At 46.4% G+C, this 14625-nt stretch overlaps 1 protein-coding gene across 24 annotated transcripts in view; it reads right to left on the bottom strand.

The window, feature by feature from the left end:
• The window catches only part of nfasca (neurofascin homolog (chicken) a), a 114759-nt gene that overhangs the window by 24868 nt on the left and 75266 nt on the right, over nt 1-14625 (bottom strand). For 18 of the 24 annotated variants that reach the window (XR_011178400.1, XR_011178399.1, XM_069152882.1 and 15 more), the window contains 18 exons: nt 14592-14625; nt 13586-13750; nt 13262-13309; nt 9048-9159; nt 8448-8632; nt 8233-8364; nt 7888-8031; nt 7407-7518; nt 7129-7295; nt 6073-6220; nt 5707-5831; nt 3145-3189; nt 2705-2806; nt 2059-2256; nt 1588-1658; nt 1238-1460; nt 1041-1156; nt 726-936 (listed from right to left, as the gene is read on the bottom strand). The exon at nt 14592-14625 is cut by the window's right edge and continues 89 nt beyond it. Coding sequence is in view for 22 of the 24 variants with exons in the window: in XM_069152882.1 (XP_069008983.1) it covers nt 726-936; nt 1041-1156; nt 1238-1460; nt 1588-1658; nt 2059-2256; nt 2705-2806; nt 3145-3189; nt 5707-5831; nt 6073-6220; nt 7129-7295; nt 7407-7518; nt 7888-8031; nt 8233-8364; nt 8448-8632; nt 9048-9159; nt 13262-13309; nt 13586-13750; nt 14592-14625 (2338 nt within the window). In the remaining 2 variants the exon portion in view is untranslated. The remainder of the gene's footprint in view (nt 1-725; nt 937-1040; nt 1157-1237; nt 1461-1587; nt 1659-2058; nt 2257-2704; nt 2807-3144; nt 3190-5706; nt 5832-6072; nt 6221-7128; nt 7296-7406; nt 7519-7887; nt 8032-8232; nt 8365-8447; nt 8633-9047; nt 9160-13261; nt 13310-13585; nt 13751-14591) is intronic. The other 6 variants (XM_069153055.1, XM_069152929.1, XM_069153021.1 and 3 more) reach the window with 3 other exon arrangements.

Genomic DNA, 14625 nt, shown 5'->3' on the forward strand with positions numbered 1-14625 from the left:
ACACACACACACACACACACAGTGAGCCGGTCTGTGGTATGGTGTAATACTGCTAACAGTCCTGAGCTCCTTGTGGTCAGAACCACAGAACACCTGCTGGACGTTGTTACATGAGGTCACAGGTTCAAATAAAGTCTGACCGGCTCCTTCCGACACTGTGTTTACTTGTGTACTCTGTGTAGATGTACTGTAGTACTCTGTGTAGATGTACTGTAGTACTCTGTGTGGAGGTACTATAGTATTCTGTGTGGAGGTACTATAGTACTCTGTGTGGATGTACTGTAGTACTCTGTGTGGCGGTACTGTAGTACTCTGTGTAGATGTACTGAAGTACTCTGTGTAGAGGTACTGTAGTTCTCTATGTAAATGTACTGTAGTACTCTGTGTGGATGTACTATGTGTAGATGTACTGTAGTTCTCTGTGTGGATGTACTGTAGTACTCTGTGTGGAGGTACTGTAGTACTCTGTGTAGATGTACTGTAGTACTCTGTGTGGATGTACTGTAGTACTCTGTGTAGAGGTACTGTAGTACTCTGTGTGGAGGTACTGTAGTACTCTGTGTAGATGTACTGTAGAACTCTGTGTAGTGGGCGGCCCCCTCTCTTCCCTGTTGCTGAACTCCACCATGTTGCTGGGTAGTAGTTTGTCTGGATGAAGTATGGTACTTGGTTTGAATGTAGTACTCTGTGTAGATGTACTGCAGTACTCTGTGTAGCCCCCTCACCTCCCTCCCTGGTGCTGAACTCCACCGTGTTGCTGGGCGGACCCTCGTAGCGGCTGTTGGCCGCCACCATGAACATCTGGTACCTGGAGAATGGAACCAGGTCGCTGAGGAGGCCCGACGGGTCGGCCGTGGTGCTGAAGAAACCTTTGGTCTTCTTCTCCTTACTGACCACCAGACCTGGAACCTTACTGGACTCACGCCAGAAGTACAGCTGGGGGTGGAGGGGGAGGAGCTTAAACAACAGACTCTCAGAAGAAGCTGCAGGGGGAGGAGCTAAAATAAAAGACACTTAGAAGAAGCTGCAGCCCGACTCACTCTGTACTCCTTGAACTCTCCCAGAACAGAATTCAGGTCCACGGGCTTCCAGTGGATGTTGGCCTTGGTGCTGTCCACCTTGGACACCCGCAGGTCCTTGGGAGCCTCGGTGGGTTCTGGACACACAAACAGGGACATGATGAGTGTGAAGTATTTCACATCAGAGTTATCAGAACCGAACAGAACCTGATACTTACTGTCCTCTCCGGAGAACCCGGTGACCACGTTGGACTCTGGTCCTGATCCAAAATCGTTCCTGGCCTGGATTTTGATCTCATAAGGCACGTAGGTTTCTGTGTTCTGGATGATGTGTTTGGACCCGACCGAGGTCACGTTGCTCCAGTCCTCCCCCAAGTCCTTCCGTCTCCACCACACGCTGTAGTGCAGGTTCGGTCCATTTCTCTCCAGGTCCAGAAGAGGCTGAAAGAAGACGACAAGCTGACCTGAACACTGTCTCACAGCACCGACCCGTTTCACAGCAGACATTTGGACCTTGGACCTTTAAACCTGTGAGAGTCTCTCCATCTCATCAGTGGACATGCCTCACCTCCCAGCTGATCTCCATGTTGTCCTTTTTGGACCCCCACCCTCGAAGTCCTCTGGGGATGGCATCTGGAGCTGTGGGACAGGACACAATCAACTGTCTGCAGGGACACATGGAGGACACAAGGGGGACACATGGGGGACACATGGGGGACACGTGAAGGACACATGTGGGACACATGGGGGACACATGAAGGACACATGGAGGACACATGAAGGACACATGGGGGAAACATGGAGGAGACATGGGGGAAACATGGAGGACACATGGGGGATACATGGGGACACATGGGGGAAACATGGAGGACACATGGGGGACACATGGAGGACACATGGGGGACACATGGAGGACACATGGGGGAAACATGGAGGAAACATGGGGGATAAATGGGGGACACATGAGGGAAACATGGAGGACACATGTGGATACAATTAGGACACATGGAGGACATGAAGTCTTTGTGTGCTGTCCTACCAGCTCCGCTGGTCTTGTACCAGGGCGATGGCTGGCTCGGCTTGCTCGGTCCCACCGAGTTGACGGCGATGACTCTGAACTGGTAGTTGACGAAGGGGGCGAGCTGCAGGATCACAGAGTTCAGGTCTCCAGGGTAGGAGGACAGGTCCTGCCACCGGCCCGGCTCCCAGCGGTCCTCCTGGAACTGGACCAGAAACTCTGCAGAGACACAGCAGCATGAGAGACAGAGGACCACTCAGTGGACACCTGTGAGGACGTGGGGGGGTTCAGGACGGTCTGGGGGTTCTTGTCCTGAGGCGGACCTCCTGCAGCTTCATGTCATCCTCTATGTGTGTTTAATGGTTCCTATTTTACAAACCTTCACATAAATACAGATGATAGTTCAGTTATGAGTCTGATAAATAGTAATACATAATAAATTGAAAAAAAATAAATAAAACTGTCCTGATAGAATCCACCTCATTTATTCAGTCATGTTTATTTTGACTTAAACACACACAATCTGCTCACAGCATCACTCACAAAATAAACTACCATCCAGGTGAGGGGTGTGTGTGTGTGTGTGTGTGTGTGTGTGTGTGTGTGTGTGTGTGTGTGTGTGTGTGTGTGTGTGTGTGTGTGTGTGTGTGTGTGTGTGTGTTCTGACCTTTGATGGGGCTCCTGTTGTCGTTTCCAGGGATCCAGGTGAGGCGAATGCTGCGGGCTGCAGGGTCCGACAGATCCAGCTCCATGGGTGGGTCAGGACGGTCTGCAGGGAGACGGGGGAGGGGCTTTAGATCTATAACACTCCTTTATATATATATATACATATATATATATATATATAAATATATATATGTATATATATATATATGGTTTTTATTCTTAAATCTAAAGTTGTTTCCAGTTTTAATTGGATATTAATGAACACATGCATGAAAACATCTTCAATGTTAAAAACAGTTTTTACTCTCAAACACCAAAAAAAAGAAACACAAACGTTTAAATCGAAACTTTCAAACAAGGAGACACGAGTTGAAAGACAAAGTAAATCAACAAGAAGACAAAGTGGACTGAAGACAAACGTTCAACCGAGCTGAGTGTTACCTGGAGGCAAGGCACTAGAGACTGTGGGGTAGAGGGAGGCTTCCTCTGTGGGCGGGGTCAGGGAGCAGGAAGTGGGTATAAAGGTTAGAGTAGGCAGGTTAGTCTAAGAGACAATTAGCAGTATGGGAGCACAACACGTGATTCAGAGAGCATTGTGCTAATGTAGGTTAAATATGATCATCAGTGTTAAACAACACAGACTCACCACAGACTCACCACAGACTCTACAGAATCACTACAGAATCACTATAGACCCACAACAGACTCACCACAGACTCACTACAGACTCACTACAGAATCACTATAGACCCACAACAGACCCACAACAGACTCACTACATAATCACTACAGACTCACCACATACTCACCACATACTTACTACAGACTCACTACAGACTCACAACAGACTCACTACAGACTCACTACAGACTCACAACAGAATCACCATAGACCCACAACAGACTCACTACAGACTCACCACAGACTCAGTACAGACTCACTACAGACTCACTACAGACTCACCACAGACTCACCACAGACTCACCACAGACTCACTACAGACTCCCAACAGACTCACTATAGAATCACTACAGACTCACAACAGACTCACTACAGACTCAGAACAGACTCACTACATAATCACTACAGAATCACTATAGACCCACAACAGACTCACTACAGAATCACTACAGACTCACTACAGACTCACCACATACTCACCACAGACTCACCACATACTCAGTACAGACTCACTACAGACTCACCACAGACTCACCACAGACTCACTACAGAATCACTACAGACTCCCAACAGACTCACTATAGAATCACTACAGACTCACAACAGACTCACTACAGACTCAGAACAGACTCACTACATAATCACTACAGAATCACTATAGACCCACAACAGACTCACTACAGAATCACTACAGACTCACTACAGACTCACCACATACTCACCACAGACTCACCACATACTCACCACAGACTCACTACAGACTCACTACAGACTCACAACAGACTCACAACAGACTCACTACAGAATCACTATAGACCCACAACAGACTCACTACAGAATCACAACAGACTCACTACAGACTCAGAACAGACTCACTACAGACTCACTACATAATCACTACAGAATCACTATAGACCCACAACAGACTCACTACAGAATCACTACAGACTCACTACAGACTCACCACATACTCACCACAGACTCACCACATACTCACCACAGACTCACTACAGACTCACTACAGACTCACCACAGACTCACAACAGACTCACAACAGACTCACAACAGACTCACTACAGAATCACTATAGACCCACAACAGACTCACTACAGAATCACAACAGACTCACTGCAGACTCACAACAGACTCACCACAGACTCACTACATAATCACTACAGAATCACTACAGACTCGCAACAGACTCACTATAGAATCACTACAGACTCACTACAGAATCACTATAGACTCACAACAGGCTCACTACAGAATCACTACAGACTCAGAACAGACTCACAACAGACTCACAACAGACTCACTACAGACTCAGAACAGACTCACTACAGACTCACTACAGACTCACTACAGAATCACTACAGAATCACTATAGACCCACAACAGACTCACTACAGAATCACTACAGAATCACTATAGACCCACAACAGACTCACTACAGAATCACTACAGACTCACTACAGACTCACCACAGACTCACCACATACTCACTACAGATTCACTACAGACTCACCACAGACTCACAACAGACTCACTACAGAATCACTACAGAATCACTATAGACCCACAACAGACTCACTACAGAATCACAACAGACTCACTACAGACTCACCACAGACTCACCACAAACTCACCACATACTCACCACAGACTCACTACAGACTCACTACAGACTCACAACAGACTCACTACATAATCACTACAGAATCACTACACAATAGACTCACTACAGACTCAGTATAGACTCAGAACAGACTCACAACAGACTCAGAACAGACTCAGAACAGACTCACTACAGACTCACTACAGAATCACTACAGAATCACTACAGAATCACTACAGAATCACTATAGACCCACAACAGACTCACTACAGAATCACTACAGACTCACTACAGACTCACCACAGACTCACCACATACTCACTACAGATTCACTACAGACTCACCACAGACTCACAACAGACTCACTACAGAATCACTACAGAATCACTATAGACCCACAACAGACTCAGAACAGACTCACTACATAATCACTACAGACTCACCACAGACTAAGTCAGCAGAAATCAGTCGAGTTACAGCTGAACTACGAGAGTGTTTAATGAACTACAGACACACAGACACATGATGTCCATCTGAAATGAACTACAAACAGTCATGGAAAGGTCAAAGGGTCATAGAAAGGTAAAAAAGTCATGGAAAGGTCAGTCGGTTCTGTTCGATGCTGTCTAGTGTACCTAACAGTCAGTTCTGTTTGGTTCTGTCTAGTGGACCCAACAGTTAGTTCTGTTCGGTTCTGTCTGGTGTACCTAACACAGTGAGGCGGCCCGATGCTGAGTCGTGGTCGATCTCAGATTTGGCGCTGCAGGTGTACGTTCCCTCGTCGCCCTCGTTGACGTTGTTGATGGTCAGAGACTCCCCGTCCTTCTTCAGCCTGAAGATACACAGATGAAGGACATTGTTTCTCAGCAGGTAAACTGTGTACTTAGGTTTACAGGTGAGAGACACTAACACTTTTAAATTCAATATCCAGGTGAGAGACATTAACAATTTTCTGGTGTTCAGGTGAAATGTTTCTTCACCTGGAGGCTCGTCTCATTTCAAACATTGCTATGATTGTGTTGTAGATGTTGGAGGAGGAGTCGTTACTACAGGCCACCAGGAGGCGCCATTACCTCCATCCCAGGTACAGAGGCTTGTCGTCCTTGGTCCAGGTCACCGTGACAGGGAGGCTGGGATCAGACTTCACCTTGCAGTCCAACTGGACCGTGGTTCCTCTGATGGCTGACACGTCTATGGGGGCTCGGACGATACGCATCATCTCTGAGGAGGAGGAGCAGGAGGAGGAGGAACACACACACACACACAAACACACACACTGCATGAACTCATACATCTAGAGGCACTCAGGAAAATCAGTGGAAGGTGAAGCAGTGTGATTGGACGAGTGTCAGGTGTCAGTTAGGTGTCAGTCAGATGTCAGTCAGGTGTCAGACAGGTGTCAAGTGTCAGTCAGGTGTCAGTTAGGTGTCAGTTAGATGTCAGTCAGGTGTCAGACAGGTGTCAAGTGTCAGTCAGGTGTCAGTCAGATGTCAGTCAGGTGTCAGACAGGTGTCAAGTGTCAGTCAGGTGTCAGTCAGGTGTCAGGTGTCAGTCAGGTGTCAGTCAGGTGTCAGTCAGGTGTCAGTCAGATGTCAGTCAGGTGTCAGTCAGGTGTCAGTTAGGTGTCAGGTGTCAGTCAGGTGTCAGTCAGGTGTCAGGTGTCAGTCAGGTGTCAGTCAGGTGTCAGTCAGGTGTCAGTCAGATGTCAGTCAGGTGTCAGTCAGGTGTCTGTCAGGTGTCAGTCAGGTGTCAAGTGTCAGTCAGGTGTCAGTCAGGTGTCTGTCAGGTGTCAGTCAGGTGTCAAGTGTCAGTCAGGTGTCAGTCAGGTGTCAGGTGTCAGTCAGGTGTCAAGTGTCAGTCAGGTGTCAGTCAGGTGTCAGGTGTCAGTCAGGTGTCAGTCAGGTGTCAAGTGTCAGTCAGGTGAAATCAGATCCACTTCCATCATTTCAGCCATTAAAAGTGATAAAAGCTGTTTCCAGGTGTTTGTATACTGATGCTGTTTGAGTACAAATGAGGCACTTTAGTGAAAGGCACTAGAGATCTGCCTGTACTCCCACAGAGGAAACTATTTGGCACAAAGAAGATTTAAGTTAGATAGTCATGAAGCCGGCAGTGAAGTAATGTCTGACCTTTGACCTCCAGGCGGACCTGGTTCTCGGCCTTGCCCAGGATGCTACTGGCCACACAGGTGTAGGTTCCCTCGTCCTCAGCTCGGGCCCGTTTTATCTCCAGGGAGCCGTTGATGTAGACCCGGTAGTGCCCTCCATCCAGCCCACTGCCCTGTCCGTTCTTAAACCTGTACACATCAGAGAACAGGGTGAAGACATGCGGAGTCACGGCAACAACAGGACACTACAGCAGGACACACGGACCAGGATGTCTGGACCGAACTACAGGAGACGCTCACCAGCGCAGGTCCGGCAGAGGAGAACCGAAGAACGGACACTCCAGGAAGGTCCGGTTGTTCTCCACCACTTTGATCAGCTGGTTTTTAGGGCCTAGCATCCTCGGAGGCATGTCTGCAGGAGGAGGAGGAGGAGCAGGTTACACCTCCTCAACTCTTCATCACTGACAGGGAGGCTTATAACAACGACTCCAATAAATACCAAGAGGTGATGTCACCTCAATCTTTATACACTGAACAGTCTGTTTATATCAGACAGCTCAAACTCCATTTAAACGGGAAGAAACCTCAAACAGAATCAGAGGTGAGGTAGAGTAGAGCAGAGAGAGAAAAGGAGAGCAGAGACAGACAGTGACCAGTAAACAGAGGGCAGGATGGAGGGGCGGTGACCGTTCAGAACATCCTGCATGTTCACGTCGTCACACCAGCCGTTAAGGAGCACAGCTAACTGTTTTAAGCCCCGCCCCCTCCCTCCGAGTCTCACCCAGGACGCTGACGAAGGCGTTGGCCAGCAGGTAGCCGTGCTGGTTGGAGGCGTTGCACTGGTACACCGCGCTGCTCCCCATCTGCACCAGGCGGAAGATGATGGTGTCCTCCAGAATCAGACGGTTCGGGTAGGGGGGGGCGGCTTCAAGGAGGGGACGGGGGGATGGGGGGGAGGGGGGGGGTTGAAATGTTAGATAATTTATCCAGGTCATTTTACTCCATTATTAAAAACATACTGAACAAATTTGAATATAAATAAGCAGAAATAGACAGAACAGCTCAGAGCTGAGGTATGAATCCATAAATCTGTGTTCTATTAATGTGTCCTCAGACTGATCCCTACTTTCTATTGGCTGCCCGTTGACCAGCCACTGAATGTTGGGTTTGGGGTTTCCGTTGGCGCGACACACCAGGCGTCCATTCTCGTCTGGGGCCAGCACCAGGTCCGTAGGTCTGTCCAGCCAGTAGGGAGCCGCTGTGGGACACGAGGAGTCCCGTTAGCATGTTAGCACGGGTGAACATATTAGTGGAAGCAAGTGACCCCTGTGACCTCCTGACCTTTGACCTGAACGAAGATGGAGTGGCGTATGCTGCCCAGGTGGTTGTTGGCCATGCAGACGTACTCTCCGGCGTCCTCCTCCGATACGTTGATGATCTTCAGGGTCTTGTTGTATTTCTCAAACTTCACCTTGCGTCCCGGCAGGTCGCCGCCCTTCTTAAACCACTTGATGGTGGGCGTCGGCCTGGGGGTGAGGGGGCGAACGGGGGAGGGACATGTGTGTTTACATTCATGTTTCCACTTTGAACTCTTCAAGTCAATAAAAGCATGAATAACGTACATTTATTCTGTCATCATTTCGTTATGAATTTAGTTTGTGCTCCTCTTATTTTGAAGGTTTAACATCCTGTCTGTCTGAAGATGCATTTCTGTGTCTTTAATCTGAGTTTGTTCCCAGTCTTTAACTTACTGCTTCAGATCTTTTACCATACAAACAAATATATGAAGACGCAGGTTACTGATATCTGGGCTGTTGGATGATGCTGCAGTGAGGTCACATGACCTTATAAACAGGATATGAAGAGTCAAACTGCAGCAAACACTAACCAATGTTTGTTTGATGTTGATTTGATCTTGTGTGTGTGTGCGTGTGTGCTCACAGTCCAGCAGCGATACACTCCAGCAGCAGCTGCTCGTCTCGCAGCACCATCTTGGAGCTCTCCCTTCCTGTCGGAGAGAGGAAGGTAGGCGTGGTCTCGGCTACTTTCCGACCTGTAGATCAGGAAGTACGTGGAATTAATACACACACTCATTTACCCCTGAAGCATGAGTCACTTCCTGTGTGTCACATCAATCTCCCAGCATTATCCTGATCATGTCCATATGTTCCGGTTCTGGTTCTGTAAACAGGTCCGATGCCCTCAGGCTTCTCAGGAACACACAAGGAAACGCAGAAACAACAACAGGCTTATGGATCTGAGTCTGTGTCCTCAGGGAGCAGAGATGGAGTAGAGATGGAGCAGAGATGGTACAGAGATGGAGGAGAGATGGGACAGAGATGGAGTATAGATGGAGTATAGATGGAGTAGAGATGGAGTAGAGATGGAACAGAGATGGAGTATAGGTGGAGCAGAGATGGAACAGAGATGTAATAGAGATGGAGTAGAGATGGAACAGAGATGGAGTATAGATGGAACAGAGATGGAGTTGAGATGGAACAGAGATGGAGTAGAGATGGAGTAGAGATGGAGTAGAGATGGAGTAGATCTGGAACAGAGATGGAGTATAGATGGAGTAGAGCTGGAACAGAGATGGAGTAGAGATGGAGTAGAGATGGAGTAGAGATGGAGTATAGATGGAGTAGAGATGGAACAGAGATGGAGTATAGATGGAGTATAGGTGGAGCAGAGATGGAACAGAGATGTAATAGAGATGGAGTAGAGATGGAACAGAGATGGAGTATAGATGGAACAGAGATGGAGTTGAGATGGAACAGAGATGGAGTAGAGATGGAGTAGAGATGGAGTAGAGATGGGGTAGATCTGGAACAGAGATGGAGTATAGATGGAGTAGAGCTGGAACAGAGATGGAGTAGAGATGGAGTAGAGATGGAGTAGAGATGGAGTATAGATGGAGTAGAGATGGAACAGAGATGGAGTAGAGATGGAGTATAGATGGAGTAGAGATGGAACAGAGATGGAGTATAGATGGAGTAGAGGGACATTAAAAGCTTTAAAATAGCAGTTGATCAGATTGTGTTCCTGCTGTAATGAGATCAGTTGGACATGTTTAAGGTCGTGTTGTGTGGATGAGGAGGAAGAGGATCAGCTGATCAGCTGGGATGTGAGCAGCCTGCAGAGAAGAGTTAAAGATTAAAGCAGCAGCAGTTTCCTTTGTGATGCAGATCTGTGGGATTAAAACAGCTGTTAGCGGTTAGCTATGAGCAGTTAGCTGCTCCAGAGGCTATCAATGCAGAGAGGAGGCTGCTGTTAGTGAGACGGAGGACAGAGAGACAGAGGACAGAGACAGTAGGACAGAAACACAGAGGACAGAGACACAGTGGACAGAGACAGGAGGACAGAGACACAGAGGACAGAGACAGGAAGAAAAAGACAGGAGGACAGAGACACAGAGGACAGACACAGAGGATAGAGACAGGAGGACATAGACACAGAGGACAGAGCTCCTGTCTTTTCCTCCCTGTCTCTGTCCTCTTCCTGCGGACATCACCATGGAAACGAGGCACCCAGCACCTCATCTGATGATGCCGAAGTCTTCCCAAAATGCACTGCAGCCTTCAACCCGTCCACACATGAAAAGACAAAGTTGTGTTGTTTGTGTGATTAATATTGTGTGTGTGTGTGTGTGTGTGTGTGTGTGTGTGTGTGTGTGTGCGTGTGTGTGTGTGTGTGTGTGTGTGTGTGTGTGTTGTTTGTGTGATTAATATTGTGTGTGTGTTGTGTTTTGTATATTTTTATTGCGTGTCTGTGTTGTTTTTTGTACATTCGTATTGTGTGTCTGTGTGTTGCTGCTGTTGTCTCTGCTGCTCCCACACAGACTGGACTCGTCTCCATGCATACATGACTATCAATGACCTCAGCAGGGGGTCCTTTGAATATGGATCATGTGACCTGTTCCTTCCACCCAGTGGGACAAATGCTGCCACTCAGCTGAGCCGTTCCCTCCAGCTATGGACTCACTCGGGATCTGTGTGGTACAATGAACCACTGGAATTATGGGAAATTGATGTGTGAATTATTGAAAGTTTATTCATCACATGATCATTTAACTCTGATTGAAGGGTCAGCTGAACACATTATAGACTCACTGGGATGAACTCTTGTTTGTACTGTGTGAGTCAGAGAGACACATCAACTCCATCACATTTGATAGAATTTATATTATTTATAAATCTAAAATATTTTAAACATTTTTAAAACCGTGTCAAAGCTGCAGTCCAAAAATATAATAAGTTGTTTCTGTTGTTGGTTTCAGTTTCAGCATGATCAAGTGTGTTTTAGAAATTTTATTTTAATGGAAATAAAAATTATCAGAGTTATTTTAAAGCCGAAACTCTCAGCTGTGCAGTTGCCATGGAAACCAGCACTAATAGGAGCAGCAGCAGTTCAACAAGCAGATCTGTGATGTCACATCTAAATGAGCCAGTAGGGTCGTCACAAAACACAAACACAGATACTCCTGAATTAACCAATCAGAAACCTGAGAGAGAACGTTAGTCAGCAGCAGAAGAAACAACAAGCAGCTGATCACTGTAAGAATGAACATTAATGAATATCAATATCTAGATTAATAAATCCAGTGAGGAGGTCAGACTGCAGGTTCGTGTTACTGTGTTACTGTGTTACTGTGTTACTCTGTTACTGAGTTACTGTGTTACTGCGTTACTCAGTTACTGTGTTAGTGTTACTGTGTTGCTGCGTTGCTGAGTTACTGTGTTAGTGTTACTGCGTTACAGTGTTACTGAGTTACAGTATTACTGTGTTACTGTGTTACAGTGTTACGTGTTACTGAGTTACATTGTTACTGTGTTACTGAGTTACAGTGTTACAGTGTTACGGTGTTACAGTGTTACTGAGTTACAGAGTCACTGAGTTACTGTGTTACAGTGTTACGGTGCTACAGTGTTACTGAGTTACTGAGTTACAGTGTTACTGTGTTACAGTGTTACTGTGTTACTGAGTTAGTTACTCTTACAGTATTACTCTGTTACTGTATTACTGTGTTACTGAGTTACAGTGTTGCAATGTTACTGTGTTATGGTGTTACTGTGTTACAGTGTTAGAGTTACAGTGTTACTGAGTTACTGTGTTACAGTGTTACCGTGTTACTGTTACAGAGTTACTGTGTTACTGTGTTACTTTGTTACTGTGTTACTTTGTTACGGAGTTACGGTGTGACAGTGTTACATTTACTGAGGTACAGAGTTACAGTGTTACAGTGTTACAGTGTTACTGTGTTACTGTGTTACTGTGTGACAGTGTTACAGTGTTACTGTGTTACAGTGTTACTGTGTTACTGTGCTACAGTGTTACTGTATTACTGAGTTACAGTGTTAGTGTTATTGTGATACTGAGTTACTGAGTTACAGTGTTACATTGTTACTGAGTTACAGTGTTACTCAGTTACTGTTACAGTGTTACTGTGTGACAGTGTTACAGTATTACAGTATTACTGTGTTACAGTGTTACTGTTACGGTGTTACAGTGTGACAGTGTTACTGTGTTACTGTGTTACTGTGTGACAGTGTTACAGTGTTACAGTGTTACAGTGTTACTGTGTTACTGTGTTACTGTGTGACAGTGTTACAGTGTTACTGTGTTACAGTGTTACTGTGTTACTGTGCTACAGTGTTACTGTATTACTGAGTTACAGTGTTAGTGTTATTGTGATACTGAGTTACTGAGTTACAGTGTTACATTGTTACTGAGTTACAGTGTTACTCAGTTACTGTTACAGTGTTACTGTGTGACAGTGTTACAGTATTACAGTATTACTGTGTTACAGTGTTACTGTTACGGTGTTACAGTGTGACAGTGTTACTGTGTTACTGAGTTACAGTGTTACTGTGTTACAGTGTTACAGTGTTACTGTATTACTGAGTTACAGTGTTGGTGTTATTGTGTTACTGAGTTACTGTGTTACTGAGTTACAGAGTTACAGTGTTACTGTGTTACAGTGTTACAGTGTGACAGTGCTACATTGTTACTGTGTTACAGTGTTATGGTGTGACAGTGTTACTGTGTTACTAAGTTACTGTGTTACTGTGTTACTGTGTTACTGAGTTACTGTGTGACTGTGTGACTACAGAACAACAGGAACAGGAAGTGGAGCATCCTGTCAGGAGGAAACTCACCACCCAACGGGTCAGAGGCATTGAATGATGTGTCATTATACTGCTCCTCTGGAAACACACACACACATGTTCATCACTACACACACAGAGAGACACACAGATACACACATACATCTGATAACAGTACACAACCCTGAAAGAATCACAGAGGTGATGATGTTATTCCTCTCATGTCATATCAGGACATCACCAGCAGGTGCAGGTGTGTCCTAATTAATGTGGGAACTAAACACAGATATGGAGAGAACTGTGTGTGTGTGTGTGTGTGTGTGTGTGCGTGCGTGCGTGCGTGCGTGCGTGTGTGTGTGTGTGTTGTGGACTCACTGGTCTGCACTCGGAGTGTGAAAGGGTTCTTCTGCTGGATGGTGTGTGTGAAGCGAGCGTTGCAGCTATAGTCTGTCTGAGCGTCCTGAGAGAGGACGTTGGAGAAGTACAGGTCTCCGTTCAAACCCATGGACACTCTCTTATCCAGGGGAATGGGACTCATACCTGGAGGACAGGAAGAGGACAGGAGGAGGACAGGATGGGGCAGGAGGAGGGCAGGAGGACAGGGGGACAAACAGAGACACCTCAGTGAAACCTCCTTGACAACAGAGATAAGTTAATCATCAGTAACATCAGTTTCAGTTTATGTTCAGTTTCTAAAAACACTCAGTAAAAAACATGGATTTACAATTTGAATTTTAAACTTAAATATCTTCACAATCAAAAAAGATTATTGATCTGAATTTAAAGTATTTATTTCACTTTCTGCTGATGATCAAACATCAGAGCAGCTTCAGCGCTCAGTCTGATCTGCAGCTCATTTTCTTCTCAGGGAACTTAACATATAAGTTACAGATGATGTCACAGCTGAATGGACCAATAGGAACCCTGCAGGTTCAAGTTCTGAATCTGATTAGTGAAGATGGAGATCAGCAGTCAGCAGATGGATGTTTATCTGTGACACCAAACGGTGAGACCATCTAACTACAGAGATCCTTGAAAGCTTGCTGCGTCTCTCCGGCTCAGCGTCTGTTCATGTTCACCCTGCCGATGTGTCACCCTGCCGATGTGTCACCCTGCCGTCGCTGCAGGCTCACGCTGACTTCCTGCTCTCCCTCACAGGCATGCAGACGGAGAAGCATCACACTCTGAAGTGCACCGACTGACGGCCGCCGTATGGTCGTCACGACGATGCCTCAGGACCAATCAGTCCTCATCATGTGTCGGCGAGTCAGAGTCTAAACTGCAGGATCGTCTGAGAGGATGGAGCTGCTGGATCTGAGTGTGTGTGTGTGTGTGTGTGTGTGTGTGTGTGTGTGTGTGTGTGTGTGTGATTGACACTCACTGCTGTTCATCCAGAAGGTGAAGGGGGGAGGGAG

The sequence above is a fragment of the Embiotoca jacksoni genome, unplaced genomic scaffold (genome assembly GCF_022577435.1).
Source record: "Embiotoca jacksoni isolate LCO1_2020_lvr unplaced genomic scaffold, fEmbJac1.0.p SCAF_1, whole genome shotgun sequence".
NCBI lineage: Eukaryota > Metazoa > Chordata > Actinopteri > Embiotocidae > Embiotoca > Embiotoca jacksoni.